The sequence below is a fragment of the Sander lucioperca genome, chromosome 4, assembly GCF_008315115.2.
Source record: "Sander lucioperca isolate FBNREF2018 chromosome 4, SLUC_FBN_1.2, whole genome shotgun sequence".
Lineage (NCBI taxonomy): Eukaryota > Metazoa > Chordata > Actinopteri > Perciformes > Percidae > Sander > Sander lucioperca.
The window spans coordinates 31527977-31549394 of NC_050176.1; the positions used below are offsets into that span (position 1 = coordinate 31527977).

The 21418-nt window shown below is 40.1% G+C and overlaps 2 protein-coding genes across 5 annotated transcripts in view; both read left to right on the plus strand.

The window, feature by feature from the left end:
- Positions 1-3442, plus strand: part of gstcd (glutathione S-transferase, C-terminal domain containing) — a 64359-nt gene extending 60917 nt beyond the window's left edge. Inside the window, exons 11-12 of the mRNA XM_031276919.1 lie at positions 49-118; positions 2658-3442. Of these exons, the coding sequence (XP_031132779.1) occupies positions 49-118; positions 2658-2848 (261 nt within the window). The 3' untranslated portion in view covers positions 2849-3442. The remainder of the gene's footprint in view (positions 1-48; positions 119-2657) is intronic.
- Positions 3443-7044: 3602 nt separating this feature from the next.
- npnta (nephronectin a) overlaps positions 7045-21418 on the plus strand; it is a 60436-nt gene continuing 46062 nt past the window's right edge. For all 4 annotated transcript variants that reach the window (XM_036000064.1, XM_036000066.1, XM_036000065.1 and 1 more), the window contains exons 1-2: positions 7045-7387; positions 15219-15319. In XM_036000064.1, coding sequence (XP_035855957.1) covers positions 7314-7387; positions 15219-15319 — 175 coding nt within the window. In that variant the 5' untranslated portion in view covers positions 7045-7313. The remainder of the gene's footprint in view (positions 7388-15218; positions 15320-21418) is intronic.

Genomic DNA, 21418 nt, shown 5'->3' on the forward strand with positions numbered 1-21418 from the left:
AACTTTGCAATAAACGGTTCTTGTACTCGTTGTCTGTCTTTGTTTCAGGAACACATGGTCCTCTGTCGCTTCGCAGACCAAACTGCTGTCCAGCTCCCTCCTGAAAGGCGACTCATAGGTACTGTTTACAATCTTCTCCTTTTAACGAAACATTCACTCAATTCTATTGTTTTCTATTTGTTAGATGCTTTTTGGAGCTAGGCACACAATTATTTCACTACATGTTGTACTGTGTATGTGGCAAATAAATGTGATTTGATTTACCTTTTACAGTATATGTCTGTGAATAGAAATGGATACTGTCTTGATATTTATTGTTCTTTGGCTACTGTATTGAAACCATGTTTTTTTAATGTACATTTTTTATGTTAATTGCGTTATTTAAATTCATTCAATTATTCATTCATTGGGTCTAACCTGTGTAACGGCAGCAACAGAAAAGTGTGCTGATCAGGCAGGGATACAGGGGGGTCTGAGATCGCTGCCGCTGGCCACCCCGCTGTGACTCCCGGCAATGGGGTTTCTGTTTGACGGACAACAATAGGTATTTTTCGTTTCACCCATCAATTTTTTTTTCTTCCCCATGTCCCCTTATCTTAGTACATGCCGATGTTGTTTTTTGAGATTTTTGTACAGTGTGACCTAACTCCACAACTCTACCTTTTCAAACAGTCTAGACTTTTTGAGTGTGAAATTTTTTTCTTCAGAGTGACAAAACAGCTGCAGTGAACAGCTGACAGATCGGCGCTGTCGTATTCAGAGGGAGCGGTTTTGTCAGGCTGAAACCTTCAGGCCTGTGCCGAAATTGCACTGTACAGTGTTTCATTAATGTTGAGAACTCTCTTCCCCCTGATAGCTTATCAAAGCTTTCCTCTGAATCTGAGGAGGCTCCCCAATGCCTCGTCAGTCTGAAGCCCTTTCATATGTACCTGACACCACCTGTCACAGAGTTTCTGCTCTCTATCAGTTAACAGGGCTCAACCTCTCCCACTAACATTTTCTAACCATGTTTGATCCCATCTCTCCAGAGCCTACCACTGTGACTGGGATCTTCTAGACAGCATGGCAGAACAAAGCTCACATTAACTGTCTGCCACCTGCTACCTAACTGTAGAACATTTGAAGTCAATTTAAAGGAAATCCTAAGAGAAAAGTGTAATAATTAGTGTGAAGTTGTTGATGAGTCAGTGGCTTCTGTAGGGTATTGATACACACAAATGCTAGGGACATACAGGGAATGGACAAAAGAGTGCCTACAATATGTCAACCAATACAGTTGCACTATCATGAATGCTGTTTAATTAGACGTTAAGATCTGGGGACTGTGAAGGACACATCTTATGATTCACTTCATTTTCATTAATACTAAAACATTGAGTGACCCACTCTTGCCCTGTGGACGGGGATATTGTCATCCTGAGTGAGAGACGACACATCAGGATAGAAATGTCTACTCAAAAGACAAAGCCACTTTAATCTTTTCCTCTGACATTTTGATCCAAAATCGAAGTCAAGTCGGCCTGCTCTGCCTTTTTATTACATGTCACAGAGCGTGGGTTGTTTCATGCAGTTCATGTGTATGGCAGCCAGTCACTTATTCAAGGATTACCTTTTAATTTGTCACCTGACTAAATGTTGGTAGATATGCCAACAGTACATTAGGGTTTCATAGGTTGCATTTTTTTTATGTATGTGACATTTTTTTGACATTATTTTATATGATTTGTTTGATTTTTGTTTTATTATTTTAGTCTATTCTATACAATATTTCAATTTTACCATAGTTTAATGCTCTGTTACTCTTACCTATACTGTTTAACTATAAACACTCTGCAGTTTTTACTGCAAAATACAGTAAAAACCTAATTATATGAATTCTTGCCAAACATGTACCTCTCTTCACTTTCATGTAATAATGTTAAAAAGAAATATATGTCTGAATATATATTATCTGGATATTGAAATCTGTTTTTTTTTTTATTACTCTTAAATATCAGTATTGCATTGGCTTAAAGCTTTAGTGCGTAACTTTTTGATATTAATAAACGTCCGTTACATTCAAGCCATTGCCAAATGAGTTGCTACAAAGCTAATTAAGACTATCAGCTCCACACAACTCCGTCTGTATTTCTCAGTATGGCTATGTTCAGAAGATTGTGTCGTCCGGTGACTTTCCTGCGCAGAAGCTCGAGTGAAGATATTTACCTCTTCTGAAGAGTCCATCATGTTTTTTTACTCCTCCCTGTCCTCCTTGACTACTAGCAACTGCGTGGAGGAGGGGTGGTGGCGAGTGCGTGATCACCGAAGGCTTGTATCATGTGGACGCGCCGACAGTGTTGTTGTCATTACTTAGAGTTCCTCATGGGGACGACAGAAACTACGCACTATAGCTTTAAATACCCAATATCAGTTAGGCTTTACTTATAATGTTTATGTAAACAATGGTAACTTTAGAGACTGTGCTATGTAGTGCTATCATTCTGAAAAGTCTCACATTGTAAAATAAAAGGCGTTTTTATTTTTAGGCATTATTTTGTTCATACCTGTAGCTATCAACCAAGAATTGTAAAGAAATGTCTGTTTCTTTAGTAAATGCTTAAAACTGGATAATTTAGTTTTTGGAGGATAAAATCATTTTTCTTTTTGTACCACTGCAGGTAAACAGTGTATGGGCCTTGTAGACCTGGATCGCTTGTGGGCAGCAGAGACTCATGGGTACTCAGTGCGGGTGATGACCATGGAGCCTGAAAGCTGTTCGCCGAAGAACAACATGTTGGTGGGAAGGCCGCCGCACAAGAGTGGACTGGAAGTCGGTGCTAGCCAACTAGAAGCACTGGTGCATAATTAGGACTGCAAGCACCGGTGCACAGCAGATCATCTTCATTGCGGTCAGGATTTGATAAAGTACCCAGCCTCTGTGGCTCCTGGCTGTGTCATCATGGTGCTGAGAATACAACTATTTTCTGCCGACCCTAAACATTTTCTTTTTAATTCTTTTTTAAAAGCCCTTTTGTAAGAAACAGCCTTGGAAAAGAAAAGAGAAGTTTTCTCATTATTTCTGGACTACCAAAAGTCTAAAATCTCTTTCAGACTGACATTAAAGGTGTGTTGTGATTTTTGATGCGATCCCTTGTTTAATGCGCTCAGTAATTGGACGCTTAGTTGTAGTAAAAGCTCCAGCCTTTCACCAACTGCTTTGTTGCGTTTGTGTCTTTGCCTAAATTGTGTGATCAAGCTGTCAGTGTAAACAGAAGCAGCAGGAATTACACACCCACATCGCGAATTAAGCACACCATACTTCCACATGCTGTTTTTGCAAATAGTCTGTATAGTCTGTATGAGGCCTTCTGTGATAGAACTCAGCAGTCACCTTTCTCTGTTCCCTCTATTGTTGGTATTAAGAATTCAGAAAACTAAGTGCTAAAAGTCATCTGCACTTGAAGATCAGATAATTATCATTATCTACCGTGTGTGTGTGTGTGTGTGTGTGTGTGTGTGTGTGTGTGTGTGTGTGTGTGTGTGTGTGTGATGACAGAGAGAGAGGGGGATATAGAAAGAGAGAAATAAAATATAGCATTTGCCATTGTTCTACAGAGAAAGTGATCATTCCTCATAAAGAATGAATGTGAATATGGTATGCATGCAGTAATATGTTCAGCCGCAATGCATATTTTATGATGCTCGCAAAAAGGTCAGTGTGCTTGATTAGATGCACATTCAATTGCCTTGTAGCTGAAAATCACACAATATACTCCGTATTTCCAAACCTGAATACTTTAGGCACACTCTAGCCCCTTTAAGCTTTCATTCTTCCAGGTTAAAGTGGTCATCAGTTTCTCTGAAAAATCCTGTGTCCTGTGTCACCTTTGACAGTGTATCACGGCTCCTTGAGAAATCAGGGGAGGTAGCCGGAGAGCCAGTTTTCTTGCTCACACTAAAGGGATAGACGAGAAAGGTGCAGGCTTTTCCAGCGCCGGGCTCATCTGAATTCAGTCAGCAGAGTCAATCTATCCCGAGGTGAATGGCCAGACACTGCTCCTTCCAAGGACCGGAATTATTTCAAAAGGAGAAGTCTGACTCCCTGTTCATGTTTGTGGCTCTGCACAAGTGCACGTTACAGAAATTCATAGGCATAGAAAAAGAGAGCGAGAGTAGGTGGCACTACTTAAAGCTTGCATGAGAGATAGGAGAATATTGAGGTGTGAAGTAGGTCGATTTAACCCAAACACCCTGGGATGGAAGGTGACTAAAAATATTTTGTTTAGAGAAAATAAATGAGATATCTAAGCTTATTTCTATGTAAATACACAGTGGTCCTTTAATGGTCAGCCTTGTAAAGCCTTTCTATGAGTACAGATAAGAGTCAGTGATACACTGAGCTGGATGCATTTTTACCAGCCGCGACGACGCATTGTTTGTGTGTGTGTCATCATGGCAAACTGTTGTCCTGGAGACACCTACTGTAGCGGGAACTGCCACGGAGGCGGTTTTGACTACTTTGCCAGGTGTTTATTTGTTATTTATTTGCTGCCAGATTTTGTCACTGTGATAATGTTGCAATCATGCAAAATGCACTCACAAAACTATACAGGTGTGTAGATTCAAGATTCAAAATCCTTTATTAATCCCACAATGGGGAAATTCACACTGTTGCAGCAGCAAGGGAAAGGGGGAAAAAAATATAAGATCCTATCACAAGATAGTCTCTAGTTTAATATGTATTTAACTGATGGACATCAATAGAAAATTTGACAAGATGTGAGATGGACACGGAAATAAAACGTATATACATAGTAGATTTAATCAATGAGTAGTATTTATGTATATGCTGATAGTAAGGGTTTGATATAATCAGGGCTTAACACTTTGATGTAAAACTCAGAGGACATCTTTTCAAAATTTGTGCAAGTTTAAAAAGCAGCTCTGACCTGAACAATTTGTTGCAGCAGAAAACCTCTAGGAAATAATGGTGCTTTCATTGTTTAATTAACTTCAGTTATTACTTGTAATTAAAATTCATCTATTCTAGGTTTTCAACTTTATTACACTGGCAGTTTTATGGCCGTTTGTCGGCAACAGTTCGTTGCTCCATATTTGGTGTCCCTCCCTGTTGGTATGAATTGTCCCTTTTGACAAACAGTAACCTTGTTTGTTCAGTTACTAAAACAGGCATTCATATAAAATACAAGCCCTGATGGAATGGATACAAGGGGCCTCGGCTGCCCTTTTAATTAAATATCATGCTTTTATATCTACTGTTTAACATGCATTACCATGACATTTTCATTTCACTTGTATAATTTTTCTAATGAACAACGTTGAGCATAATTATGGAAGTTGGGAATAACAACAAATGATTATGCACACATTTCATCTTTGGTTGCTACAGCAGGTCCCAGCTGCTGTTAGTTTGCACACCCTAATGTAATCTATTCCCTGATGCTTCTCACATCTGTTGTCACCTTATATATCCCCAGTTTAGGATTCCCCTGCTTGTATTCTATTTTTGTGTTTATTTTCTACTTTAGTCTGCTATAGGAGTCTGTTTTTTCATTTACCCCTGGTAGTTGACAGCATGTTTTGTGGATTATCCAGAGTAATTTAGACATTTCTAGAAAAGACATGTTTATTTATTTATTTTTTAATACTTCAAGCAGCACAATGGTTCTTAACCTATTTATAATTTCCTTGGACGTTTCCTGGAACTGGCACTAAATATAGGTAAATTACTGTAGATTCAGTGTTCAGGAGCTCATTCCAATGACTTAGTTCAAATTAATTTCTAATAAAGGGTACACAGTACACAGCATGAGCTGAAAATGCTAAATTAATCTGAAATTTGTATAAAAACAATCATAAAATAAAACATAAGAGAATCTGTTTAAATTGAACTTGATTTGAGTTAAATAGGCCACCACTTGGAATATAGTGAGACAAAGTTGTGTTTGGGTGATCTGACATATGAAGTTTCATATGATCAGTCTTAGTTCTCCACAACATATTATTGGTAATGTGGTATCATTTAGAGAATCTGCATAACCCATAATTTGTTTTTAAATGTAATAAATGATCGTGGAATCACATTCTCACAGTCCAGTCATGGAAACAATGTGATTAATAGTTTAATTATACACATTTCTCCGATCAGTAGATTTATTATCAAATCGGTGACGGGGCGTAACAAGGCAGCAATGCCATGTATCAAAAGACGGCGGTGACTGAACAACCAGCAGTAATCATATCAAACCATCTCATCCATCTCCTGCTCTGTTAGGCTACTGGAAATGATGGCGTTTTAGGATTATTTTATGTTATACTTTATAATTTTGCCCCCAAACAGGAAGTGCATTTTACCAGACTTTTTAATATGAAGTGCTGCCTTTGAGTCAGGCAGGAGATAATTGGTTCCAGACTTGACCTTTTTTTGAAGAATGGAAATAATAAAGCCTCCTCTTTTTACAATAACGCAATCGACAAAAATATGTGACACAAAGCAGAAACAGATCTAGTATCTAGAATCAATATACCAACACATATTTCAATCAAAAGCCATACCACGAAGTGCTTTTATTGACAATAATTACAGGTCCAACTAAAGCCTTTCTATTTATTCAAGTAGCCTACTCTAAACAATGTCAAACCACTCATTTTGTTGTTTGTGTAGTTTATCTTGGACTCTCCAGATGAAACCTTCAGTAATTTCCACTGCATTGTCTTTACCATGTGAGCAACATCTACCTGGGTGGCCGAAGCACCTGCGTGTCTCAGCAGGCTTTGCAATTAATGAAGGCATTTCCGAAGCATGCGCGGCACGGAGCTGCGGCTGGAGGCTCTTCGTCTTGGCTGTACAGGTCATGACGTTACATGTGAAGTCCCACACGTGCGGCTGGCTGGATATCCGCAGTGTTTTGACCGCTCGTTATTTAAAAGACTGGAGGCGAGGTCTGACTGCAGTGGGTACTGTTGGTTGGAGAGTCCGCTGACGAGAGAGAGAGAGAGAGAGAGAGAGAGAGAGAGAGAGAGAGAGAGAGAGAGAGAGAGAGAGAGAGAGAGAGAGAGAGAGAGAGAGAGACCCGCTCTACACGCACACTCATCGGGGTCACTCTACTTCTAATAAGCGGACTGATTTCCACTCCCGTATCTTCTGAATATCGCACATGAACAGTCTGACGGACGCCAGCAGACATTGACTACCTGTGCACCTTCAGCGTGCGTCACAGAAACTCGTCTAATTGTTTCCTCCGCGGTTTCCTACCCGGTGATTTTGGATTACGGAGAATAACAAGCAGCGTGGGCGCGTAACTCCCCAAATCATGGATTTATGGATAAAGTTGACGTTGTTGTGCTGCTGCTGCTGCTTTGGAGCAAGTGCAGACTTTGATGGCAGGTAAGGGCACATGGTTGAAATAACAGTGATTTTGATTAAGAGCCTGCATCACAGTTCAATCCATTTATAGGCTGTTTCTGCAAAAAACAAACTGCGCCTTTGGTTAAAGATAGCTTACTGGAGTGGTTGCAGACTAAAGCATTATTTTAAGATAATCCAAACTGCAAAACTCAAATTAGATGTGAGTGAAAACATGTTGCTCCTGTGAAATGACGTGCGCTAAAACGCACTGTGAGTGTACTGATTTGTGTATCATCCTAACTTTTATTCTGACGAAAACAGTAATAAGCCAAGAGGTTTTGCGCCTCGGAGCACACACATTCTGTTACAGCAGACGCAGTTTTTTCCATGTGCAGACATCGCACCAAGTGGTTCTTGTCTCGTGCAGATATCAGGCTGATTATAAAGTGATGTGACAGCACGTTGCTCGGTGCTTCATGTTCAAACACGAGTCTGATGAAGTATGTAAAGACAGAGGTGTGGAGACGTGCCAGACCCCAAAGAATGCATTTGTCCGAGATTTCGATCTGCCTATAGGTGCATCTGAGTTATAAACATGATGGATGCTTTATTGTTTTCATTTTAATTTTTTACAACCAACATCATAAAACCAAGTAATGTAGGAACACTGGAACAAGTATATAAAAACATATTTCTAAATTGTTTGTGGAAAAAGTAATTGCACCATTCATGTTCATTGGCAGAATGCTAATTTGTAGGACTATTTAAAGAGTGCTTTTACAGTTTGAAGAGTTGTGTAAAATCGACACTATATTCCATATTCCATATCTTATTGTGTGTCATATTGTGATGGATTTCTAGAGCTCAGAATAAAATTGGACTGAAGACCATCCAAACAATGAGAGAGTTACACAAACAGAGTCCTACTGCCAAATTTCCTACATCTCCAACAGAGAACGCAGCCAAGCATTGTACTTTATTTCCCCTCATGTATCTCTGTCAGACAGGCTCAGCCACAAAGCAAGATCCTCTCTCATGTTTCACAAATGAATGAAAACACTTTTGAAGATTATTGGAGGTAATTGTTATTGGAATAGTGTGCACGCATTTCAAAAAGCCCTTTGAGACTGACTGCCATTCCACCTGCTTGTTGATAGATTTTGACATTTGGAGGTATATAGCCTTTTTTTTTTTCCTCCTCAGCTCTTTCAACTTTGTTTTCTGCTGCTGTGTTCAGAAGTATTTCAGAAGATACGATTTGGATATTAGTTTTTTAGCAAGAAGTAAAAGTGTGTGTGACAGTGAGAATGAAGGAGAGGGCAGAAATGTGTTAGGAAATTTGAGTTGAGCATTTGCAAGCACATACAATATTATTGTTATTTATGACTTCTTTTTTTCTTAATCACCATGGCTGATGTCTGTGTGACAGGTCGTGGTCTGATGAGATGTGTAGGGCTTTAACTTTCATTTCACGCATTGCCTTTGTGTAATCATCATTTACTTTAACCTAGCAGCAGCATATTGTACATTATTAACATCCCTGCTGATGGAGTGGCTTGTCACCACGGGCATAATTTGCCAATTTTTATGGGTATAAACTTGCCCGGCCCTGAGTCTCTGCCTCAATATTAATTCATTGAGAGAATATCCCCTGAGACCGAACACAAGCAAAAAAGCCATTTATTACCTGCTCTCTCTTACTTATTGCCTTTTTGAGAGCTATCCTAACAGGCTTATCCATCTAGTCCTAAAGGGTCCTTCACGGGCAAAATTGGCAAGATCATTTTGTTCTCCCATAGCTGCACATAATATGCTTACCTGCAAATCTGTCGCTAAAAACATTGTGCTGTTGCAATTGTTGTTGTTGTCACTCTTTATTCCAACCAAGTACTCAAGGACAGCCGGTTTCTTGTCATGTTACATAGTAGCCTAAATACATACACACATACAGTAGAGGATATTCTTCTCTAGTGATGTCACTAAATTGTTAAGTCCAATGCAGCCAAGCAGCACATACCAGACCTCCTCAGTAATAATCCGAAGCCGTGGACTGGTGCCAGGTTATGTTGGCGTTGTAATTTCAGACCCACATTTGGGCTTTCAGAGGTTGGGAATGAGAATTTTATGGGTAGCCCAACAAGCAGTATGAAGTTAAAAGAAAGAATACATTTCTAGTTTTCTCAGTGTTTAACATCTAGCGTATGTCAATGTAGTAATGAAGAATGTGCCGATATCTTTATTAGGAGTCATAGAAGAGATTTAAAGCGTAACCTTGCCATGTTTTCTGAGAGTGAACAATAAGACTCCACGGACTCTCTGTTCAGTGTTGTCTTTTATTGAGAAACATGCATTCAAGTGCTGTACCTCACTAAACAAACTGAAACTGAAAACTCAGCATACCGCACTCCAGTTTATGAGTAACATAACGTCTCTTTCTGCTTTTTTGTTGCGTCATTTTCACTGAGCAAGTGTAAGTGCTACATGGACAATGAAACCTATTACTACCAGTGGTCACCATAACAAAGTCTTCAGTCATATGTGATTTAAGTAAACCAGCATAGACGTGTTGCTCAGTTCAGGGATGTAGCACAAAATTCTGGGCCCTGTAAAAAGGCATATTCTATGGGCCCCTCCCTGCATCCACAGCTCTTCATTCTAGCATATTTTTGGGTCCTCCTCACATGATGGCCCTGGGTACTCAGTCCCCTTTCCCCCCCCCAGTCCGACGCCCCTGGCTCAGTCCTTTTATACAAAGAAAGAAAAAGTGAGAATAGCTCACAAACAAAGAGTTGTAGCAAGGTCAGGTGGCTTGTTGGCAGAGTCTGCTTCAGAATACACTGTCACAAGACACTTGTGCCGGAGTTGATTCTGTGGAAATTTGTGAGGTTGTAGTCTATGGGGCTAAATCCCACAGTCATGAATTGAACCCATTGAGGACAGTAGAGTCGCTGCCTTTCTTTCGCTGCAGAAAGCCTTTTCAGGCTGCAATCTAGCAATGTTCGTACTTTCAAGTGATTCATTCCCTTAAAAATAATCTTCCAAGCACTTGAATTGCAGCACTGAACATGCTTTTAGCTGTTTGTTTGGAAAGAGTGCACTTAACAATTGTTGACAACATCTACCTTCTGTTCCTACGGAGGTTGAATGCACTTAATGTAATTCAGTTAGGATGAAAAGTTCTGCCAAAGCAATGTAACATAATGTAAAATAACCTTCTCCATTGCAGTATATTGTAAGGTGTTTCCAACATTTGGCTCCTCTACAGATGTAAATGAGATGGACATCTTTCAATACGGTGCTCTATTGAAGTGTGTCAACGCACAGCCTGAAAAGTGCCACAAAACTGAGTCAACACAAATTCCTACATCAGAAGTGTCAACAAAGACATTTTAGTAGTAGTGTTTATTGGAGCGCTATTGTGTTGCATTGCATTACATCATACAGGTGCTTGTTATTCTTCTGGTCACTCAGTAAATACCTTCCACTGTCTTCTTTGTATAGAAAAGCATTCTTTTTTTTAAATTGGCCAGCTGATTTACCTCAGATATTTGTCAATATCCCACATGGTGCTGTGTGTTAATGTGATAGACTTGGCAGGCTGCGTGCAGATCTGGCAGCGCGTGCAGCCGAGGTGGTTCATTCACATGCTCGTGCCTTTAGCTGGGCCTGGCAGGTCTGATCAAGTCTTTCACACCAAGGTGCTACAAATGCAGCAATCAACATCTATGGGTGTTTGTGAGAGAAATCAGTCACGCTTTGCATGCTTCAGTATGGATGGATGATGGATAGATAGATTAAATTACATACCTTCACAGTCCCGATAATCACGCTGTACCCCACACTGCTCCTCTGAGCGATGGACTGACTAGTCTGTCAGGCAGGGGAGCTCGGCCAGCTCTGTATCCATTAGTAAAACAATGGAAGAAGGATGGCGTCCCCATAGTGAATATCAACCTCTCAGGTTCTCCTGGAACAACCTTGTCTGATAGTGTGTGCTTGAGAGGAAAGGTGTCACAAGGCATGCGTGAAGGGTAATAATTATCTGCTCGAGTTCCTTCAAGGCTTAGTGTAATTTAGCATCAGTATTCAGAGCCCCAGGGTAATAAATATAGGTATTATGCTCAAGTCCATTTGATATGCCAGCTCTCTGTTAAGTAGAATATCACTGGGGACAAGATGTATCTAAAAAAGTGCAGTGCAGTGTCACTGTAACTCTCATTATTGATTGAGAGTCACTGTAATTGTCAAGCCTTAATATATGTTCTACGAAAATGTGTATTTGACGTTGCTGCAGAGTTGGTGTGATGAGTAGGTGAGCTGGTGAATTGTATTAAACCCTCAGTTTTAAGTTCAGAGCGCGTTACGGTGCACAACTGCCTCCGGCTAAGAGAGGACTGAGAGACGCACCGGGAACATGAAACTGGATTTTTTTTTGTGTGTGTGAGTGTGTTTTATTTATGACTTTGTAGGAGAAAGCACGAGAGGGAAATATTTGATTCAATAGTCCAGGACCTGTTGCGTCTCATGAGGTTCATATCATCAAACAACCTCCTAGACACCTCTTGCCCACCATCCACTGGGAGCCCGTTGGAGTTCAAACTCTGCTCTTTTGTTCATAGTCTTATTAACGTCATGTGCTCAGAAACAAACGTCATGCCGTTTTCATCCTGACATGTTGAGAAAACTATTTTTTGTTGTTAAAATCCTCTGGGCAAACAAAATATCAGCTCTATCACATTATCATACTGGAAAAACTACAAATCTTAGATTCAATTGTCATAATAGACCATTGACTTTTTCTTGGTTCCATCTGGTTTTTATGGCCTTATCTCCCTTTTTCCATTATCCCCGAACCCAAGTTGACATTCACAAATTGCTTGTTTTATGGCAACTGTCCAAATATATATATATATATATATATATATATATATATATCTCTTCAATTTACCATAATAGAGGACTGAGAACCAGTAAATAATTTCATTTGAACAGTAGGAATCAGTGAATTTTTCGCTCTTAACCGATGGACAAAATAATGGGAATGCCAAATTAGGACATTTCCATCACATAACTTTCAAGTACTAAAGTCACACAAGATGACTACATTGGCCAGTGAAGTTAAAGCTAATTAGCTGCATACTCTGTATCAGTGCTCTAGACATCTGGCAGTCAACATACTGTTAGATGTGATTTTCAAAGCAGCTTGTGGAAATATAAAGAATTCCAAAGATACTGGCAGAATAACAAGCAACAGTCATACATTTGCTGATTTGTTTTGATGGTGCAAAATAAAATATAAAATCAATTTCTAGATTGAGAGACCAAGGAACAAGATCGGTGCTATGGCAGAGTTTCTGGTATTTGAAAATAACTTTTATTTAAGTACAATGGCTGTAAAGAAGACAAAACGTTGCCTGTTGACTAAACATTTTAACGGAGCTCTAGAATTTAAAATACCAGTTTAACCCACAGAATATTTTGAACTGTTTGTAGGTGTATCTGGCATGCGCAGCATTCCGCTGGGAGTCATCAGGTGCAATGATTACTTAGTAATGTCATATAACGGCAAAGGAATATGAGACCATTAGGTTATACAGGAGCAGACGCACACATATCAGCATACACTCTTCCCACATGATGCCTCTATATTCTAAGATGATAATTACCGGATGCTATGAATAAATCAAAGAGCGCAGGTCTACAAGAACATCAGGGTGAAAACACCAGATTTAAATACCACTGAAATGTCATTGGAGCTAGTCAGATGTATTTTTAAAGCTGCCAGTTTTGCAAAGATGGTCTTGTTTACAATATGGAGGGACAGCAGGTGTCGTATTTGGACATGTGTGTGTGTGTGTGTGTGTGTGGGTGCATGCCACTTGCAGAAATAGTGGCACCTAAACCTGGCTGCTGTCCAGACCCTCTCCTTCTGTTTGGTTTTGGTTATCTTTCGTTTACTTTCCTCCTTCCCTTTCCTTTTCATTTTGTTTCCTTTAGTCGCTTTAATTTCCTTTTTCCATTTACTTTCTTTTGTTCTCCTCTCTTCTCTTCTCCTCTCCTCTCTTCTCCTCTCTTCTCCTCTCCTCTCCTCTCCTCTCCTCTCCTCTCCTCTCCTCTCCTCTCCTCTCCTCTCCTCTCTCCTACTTTGTGTTCCCTTGCCTGACTGCCTCCCTGCTTTTCAGGCAGCAGACAAACATTTTCCCTGGATCTGCCAGTCTCACTTAGCATCCATCTGGGTTTTTTCTCCAGTGAGGTGATTGGCAGCGGGGGCAAGCATTAACATTTTCACATCTTGGCATAGAGACACTAACAGGCAGGGATGTGGCAAAGGATGTGCCTTGAATATTGAGCAACAGCCTCACTCTCTCATCAAGGCACAAAAGAAAGCATAAATTGTGTAAAGGAAGATATCTAGAGAATTCCTTCTTCTCTTTTGTAACTGGAATAACAGTGTTTCTTCTGTACAACTAATAACCTGCATAGTCAGCTCAGGTAATGCAAAACTCTCATGTGCTCAAGACCTCTTTTACAGTAATGATAATGAAAGACCAGTCTCAGTGCTGAAGGAGATATATCTAGATTTATTCTGTGTAATGTCTTTTATCTGGACCCTGAGTCATAAAAGTTTTTACTGACTTTTTATTCTTTGCTAGAATTTTGGTAACATCTCAGAGCCAGGCACTCAAAGTATGCAGCTTGGATTTTCATCAGTATCCTTAAATGGACTCATCCCTTTGCTCTATTCTCTCCATAAATATGTGGTGAGCCTTGGTACAGATAAAAAGGTAATCCACATGGCACTGTCTGCCAAGAAGCTATTTCTCGCTCTGAGCAGAATAGAACATGGTGTAACAAAAACATACGGCTGTAATTTCTCTTAGAGGAATTGCAGTGGTTTGAAAATAACCTCTATACACACTAATACCTGCATGTTCTCCATGTAGCAGGACTGATATTATCTTCCACTGTCATGATATTGCCTGATAGATTCTTTAAACACACGGTACAGTGACACATGCTCTATACATGTGTTAATGTAATAGATGGAGATAGGAAACATATTGTATTTTCAAGGGCACCAAGCAGTACATATAGCTTCTTATCTGATTCACAAGCCTTATAATGAACACAACGGTAATGTGGTCTGCTCAGATGCCAGTCTCAGTGATGCACTGACGCACACTGAAGGCCGGGTCTGGCAGGCTTTCAACACAGGTCTCCAGTTTGACTCAGCAATACAACTGATAGCACATCAGATCATGTTGGTTTGTGCAATGTCTGATGTGCTATGAGTTTTATTTTCATGACACAAAGATAATCTGCTGTAGGGAAGTAATGAAAAGTTAGCCTTTAACACCCTGAGAAAATGTAGAGTGAGTTTTATATTCTATATTCAAGTTCAAGCAAAAATGTCAAACATTTCCTGGTCCCAGCTTCTCTAATGTGAATATGTGCTGCTGTTCTTTGTCTTACGTGATAGTAAATTGGATGTCTTTGCATTTTGGAACATTAGTCAGATTAAAAAATTTTGGCCTTTCAGTGCTTTTGAAGAGCTATTATATACTTAAAAACATAGAACACATTAGTCAAGTTAAGTTAGTTTTATTAACCGAAAATCATAAATTTGCCTTAAAGGGCTTTACAATCTGTACAACATGCAACACCTTTTTTTTTCCAGACAAGGAGAAAACCCCATCACACACACACACACACACACACACTTTATACTAGTCTGTTCTCTCCACAGCATGAAAATGAAATGAATCATGTGAACTCTTTGAAGCCTCTCTCTACACAACATTGAAAAGACCCCTGCTTTTCATTAAGACATTTTAATTGGCTGTGAACTAATTATGTCATCCCCTCACAGGTGGCCACGGCAGATGGCCTCGTCCACTGGCCTGTGTCGATACGGAGCCAGGGTGGACTGCTGCTGGGGATGGACACGCCATTCCTGGGGTCACTGCCAGCGTGAGTGCCACCATGCCTGCTGCTGCTGCTGGGGGCAAACAGGGCTAACAAGGTTGTGAGGTTTCAAGCTGGGGTCAAAGATGCTATTAGACACAGGAGATGCTGCAGCACTACCACTATAGTAACTGGAGGCTCGGGGAAGCACAGACACACACACACACACACACACACACACACACACACACACACACACACACACACACACACACACACACACACACACACACACACACACACACACACACACATGCACGTTGTCACAACAGAAACACATCCAGCTAATGGTGCATCACACCTGGGACAATCTTTGACTAAAGATTGATTGTAATGGCTGGTGGGACCGGAGGAAAGGCTGACATTTATATTCACACTGCTGGTGGCCATAATGAGGGAGAGACTGTAGCTGCAGGTGGACACATTCAAGGGTAGATGGGAGATTGAGTATAGATTACGTGCATAAACAAGCCAGTTCATGCTGCCAGAACAAGTGGTGTGAACATCCATGGTGTTGTCAGGTGTACAGACCTCAACTCATATTTATATTCAGCAACTTCACTTAGAGGATTCCGAGGATGTGTCCTGTCATGACCACACGCCATGAATTGTATAAAATATTAACACGTCACATATCCGACATATTAACATTACATTACATGTCATTTAGCTGACACTTTTATCCAAAGCGACTTACAGTTGCTATATATCAGAGGTCACACACCTCTGGAGCAACTAGGGGTTAAGTGTCTTGCTCAGGGACACATTGGTTGACCCCATAACATTGTGTAAAAATCCTCTGCTCTCCTGTAATGCTACCCAGGAAGGTGTGAATATACTAACATGGGTTTCATATCTGGCCATCAAATCCTCTGCATGGCTTGGTGCCTGTGCTGGTATAGCTGCTACTTTGATGTGGGGGTTTAATCAAGAAAGGGTTAACACAGAAATAGGGGTTAACAAAGCAGGAACTTAGCAACAAGAAACTTGAAGTTGTAGTTAGACATTTTGGGAAATTTTGGGATACTTTTTGGTTTCCTTCCCAAGAGATAGGTGAGAAAATCAATTCCACTCTCATATCTGTCTGATAAATATGAAGGTACAGCCAACAGTCGATTAGCTTAAATGAGGGTCCTGGGTACTCAGTCCCCTTTCCACCCCCAGTCCACCACCCCTGAACCTGGGGGAAACAGTTGGGTAGCTCTGTCCAAAGGTAAAAATCTAAAGAGGCACTGGTAGGTGCTTTGGACAGAGCCAGGCTAGCTGTTTCCCTCTGTTTACAGTCAGTAGCTATATATTTACAGAGAGAGTGGATTCAATCTTCTCATTTAACTCGGCAAAACAAGGGATTAAGTGTATTTCTTGTAAAACTATTGCTTTAACGTGTTGCCATTGTCACAGGTTCTGGTTCTCGTTTCCACTATTCTCTGCGTTCCTAAATAAAATTCAGCTCTGCTCAGGAGGTGATTCTAAATCCAAGTTCCAGATATTGTCAGGGAGTGCAGGCAGTGTTGTCAATTGTGATTGGTCAAGCCAGTGCGTCAACAAACACAAGAACACAGCAGTAACATTACACTAATGTGATCACTTGTTGGACAAACAAGGCAAAGTTTGTATTGTAGCTTTCACACGTTTATCCTTCAACTTCAATTTCTCTCCACTTTCTAATGTTTTCTATCCTTTTTTGGATAGAAAATCATTTCCCAACTCACATAAAAGTGACAGAAAATCAATGTCAGGATTAGTGCCACTTCTTCTATTGTTGTCTGTCCCAAAACTGCACTCGCCTACCAAACCATGAAAAACCACAATGACGTCTGTCACCTTTTTAATCACTATATCCAAAGTTGTTGTTGTTGTCTTTTCAGCGAAGCATACTGTATCTAAAATGTTGAGATTAGTAAAACACAGTGGAAACAAAAAGTAGAACCTAGCACCAAAGCCTTTGAAGTTTTTAAATTTGAGTTTATTGGAAGCAATTCATGTTATGGGTTGTTAAGTTCCTGCTGGGGAAAAAGGTTCAAAACTCTGCATGTCGGTTCTGGCTGCTTTATTTATAGCTTGTTAAAATATATTTTTTTAATCCACTCATTTTGTGTTTTTCATTGCTGAAATGACCATATTTTAATTATGTTCTCATGTATTGAAGCTCATCATGCCATGCTATAGCTGCCCTTTTGTTTATTTATTGTATTTTGTATGTGTTTTGTGGAAAATATGTCACACACTGCTTGTTGGGCCCAAAGGTCTGGGCTGCTGCATCTAAAATATTTCTGTATTTGCTGGGTTTAGCAGTTCACTCCAATTTTATGTAAAAGTGGCAGAGTGCCATCTTTTCTCTTGATGTTGGAGTGCACTGCAATATTTCTCATTTTGTTCTGGAGAACGCAAACAGTATTACTTGAGTTCACGGCTTTAGTGTTTTGTATTCCTTTTAGCTCAGCCAGATTAACCTCAGGTATTTGCAGGACAAATCTGCTTTTTATCCACTTCATGCTTCATCTCTATTATAAAAAAAATATCATTTTATTCTTACATAAACACTTGGAGTAAAAAACAATTTATGCTAATAGTTTATGTGACAGAGCTAGACTCGTAGCTTCAGGAGGGCTGTTTCATGGTTGAAAATTAGAGGGATAGAGTTTGTTCAAAAAACCTCCTACCTTTTCCCAAGGCCTTGACACTTGAACTACACAATCTGTGCTGGAATTATTTAGGCAAAAGCAGCACAGTTTCACTCAGACAGCTCAATTGTCTATTTGATAGTGTTTGTTTGAACTTGGGGCCAGGACTCAGCAGTAATCCTGGCAGGAGTCCGCAGTCTCAATGCCCAATACCTCCCAGTGCATCTGTACTGGGCTCCCTGCCTTTACAGCTTCCCAGACAATTCAAGGTGGGATAGATGCAGGTTTTGGATGAGGCCAAGGAAGACGAAGATTACTTTGTTATGATAGAAGCCTAGATTAGGGGGCAAGACATGATTCATGTACAGTACTCATATTTTACGCACTTAAAACCCAAACAATAATGGCCACACGTCATCAAATACTCGACCAGCCAAACAGCAGTGTGTGAACCTGTTTTCCTTGTTATTCTGGAGTCCCACATGTTCCATGTTGAGCCAAAAGTATGAGCTAAGTTTGAGCTTAACAACCATATGGAGTACTTTCACTTTTTTATTTCATCAAAACCAAATCTGCTCTGTGAATAAAATCACTCGGTGAATGCTTGCCTTAATGCTCCTGCCCATGTGCACAACTCAAATCCATTCCGACTGCAATCAGTATTCCTTCAAGTCAGTAAGGTAGTGATTTAAACCTTAGAGGAGGGAGGTGGAAGGTTTGGGAAAGAAAGGACGTCGGTGTGTGTGTGTGTGTGTGTGTGTGTGCATGTGTGTGAGAGGATGCAGTCAGTACAGATTTCAGGTCTTGGTAAAAAAAAAAATGTGGCGATAGAAGAGATTAGATTGGAGCTATAGGATTGTGGCTTTCTCAGCGATGGGTTTGTGAGACTTCCCTCAAAGAATGAGAAACTTAATGGATCGACATTTAATGCTCCCAGAACTGAAAGAGAGGACAGAAAGGACTAAAGTTGGGGAAAGTAAAAAATCCTGAGCTGTAAGGGAAATGGTTCAGAGGTAAGGAGTTAGAGATGATTGCTGCTGGAGTGGAGGGGGGGGGACGTCAGGAGAGGTAGAGAAGTGAGGAAACCAGGCAGATGGAGAAAGAGAGAGAGGAGCTTTAGATTTATAGTAGACCGAAGCTCCACTTATAATGTTCTGACAGGCCATCCGGCAGGCAGAGCCACACTTGAAGCTACTTATTCTAACCAGCTGCCATCGTGAACATGTTACTGCCACTGTGAGCATTTGAACATTTGCATTGTCAGTGTAATACACTTAACAGTAATCATACTAAAAATACTTTTCATCTCTTCCACTTTTGATGAAGATAGAGAACTGTCTAATCAACAAGTTGATCCCACTAGTGTTTGCATCCAAATAGTTCACTCAGCAGGAGCTTCAGTAATTTAATACATTTGATGCCAGGTGATACAAGACCTGCTGTGAGGTTGCTAATTTGAAACAAATATCATCCATATTAAATGTTCAAAACTATCTGGGCTTTTACCACGAAAATTAAGAAGGAACTGACTAAATAGATCGTAATTATACAGCCCAAATTCACATTGCACAGTTCTGCACCTCACTTCGGGATTATGTCAACATTTATCGTCAATGCAGGCAGTAGTGCCCTTAAATATCAAGATGGAGCGTAAGAGTTTAAAGGTCGGGGTGGTGGATTCAGGTGCACTGCCTCCCCCTTTCATGTAGGAGACAGAAGTCTGTGTCTAGTAACAAGCCTGCAGTTAATGCTTGTTTTTTCTTTTACTGGACCTAAATAAAAATTGTTCCCTAACATTAACCAAGTGATTTGATTTTTATTAGGATCCCCATTAGCTGATGCAGAACATCAGCTAGTCTTCCTGGGGTCCACATTAATTTGCTTATATATATATATATATATATATATATATATATATATATATATATATATATATATATATATATATATATATATATATATATATATATATATATATATATATATTATATATATATAAACACAATACAGACAATCCATATGACAAAATGATACATAGAATGTGAACAAAAAAAGATGGATTCAGGAAGATGTCAATAAACTTCCAGAGCCTGAGTCACACGACCTCCTCTCCACCATGTAACCTTAAAAGAGGACAAGTTACACAAACACATAAGAAGCAAGACTGAAGCACATCATTCACACACACAGAGAGAGAGAGAGAGAGAGAGAGAGAGAGAGAGAGAGAGAGAGAGATAGAGAGAGAGAGAGAGAGAGAGAGAGAGAGAGAGAGAGAGAGAGAGAGAGAGAGAGAGAGAGAGAGAGAGAGAGAGAGAGAGAGAGAGCGAGAGAGAGAGAGAGAGAGAGAGAGAGAGAGAGAGAGGGAGAGAGAGAGAGAGAGAGAGCGAGAGAGAGAGAGAGAGAGAGAGAGAGAGAGAGAGAGTAGAGGAGAAGAGAGAGAGAGAGGAGAGAGAGAGAGAGAGAGAGAGAGAGAGAGAGTAGAAGAGAGAGAGAGAGAGGAGAGAGTAGAGAGAGAGAGAGAGAGAGAGAGAGAGAGAGCGTAGAGAGAGAGAGATACGCGACGAGAGAGAGACGAGAGAGATAGAGAAGAGAGAGAGAGAGAGAGAGAGAGAGAGAGAGAGAGAGAGAGAGAGAGAGAGAGAGAGAGAGAGAGAGAGAGAGAGAGAGAGAGATCTCCTGGAGGACAGAGTTCCAGATCTAACAATCCAAGAATGTAATCTTGGCTTTTGTAGAATCGTCTAATATCAACATTCTTGTCTGGAGATATGGTTGGATTATATTCAGACGGATACTGTTGTCACAAAAATGAGGACTTGAAACTGGATTTGGACTTGACTGTTGTGAGACTTGCTTACTTCAGACTTGGCTTGAGATTTGATTTTGAAAATAGTCAATTTAACAGTTGAGTTAACATTCAAATCAGGTTTGACCAGGTACAAGGCTGCAGAAACAGTTAAACATTAATAAGACATATACAAGCAGGCCTTGAATAGCCACACAGCTTTGATGTCTCAAAGGGCGTGACTTTTTTTTGGATTAATTTAAGTCTTCAAAAAGACTTGAAACAGCTCTAGTAGAAAGACATACATTTATATTCCCTGCATTGCAAAGGAGCTGGGTCGAATATCACCTCCATATTAAATAGATCACACGTTATCCTTTCCTCAGCGGTCCTGGTGGATTCTACAAATCCACCGAGACTGGTATTTAGTTTGATTGAGTGCAGCCTTTGTTTCGACCAATAGTGTGGACCGGATTAAGGCAAGACTTTTGAATTGGTAATTCGAGCTAACAAGTGAGCGATGAAAGCAGAAAAGTGATATCTCAGTTTGAGTAATTCACTTCATCATGATTGTCTGCTTCACTTTCTTTCATGATCACTAGGCTGTAAAGGCCCGTCTAAAAGTGGGCCTTTTTCATCTGCTTGAGGCAATAAGGTGAAAACAAAATTGCTTGTAATAATTAGAGGGAATATATACGG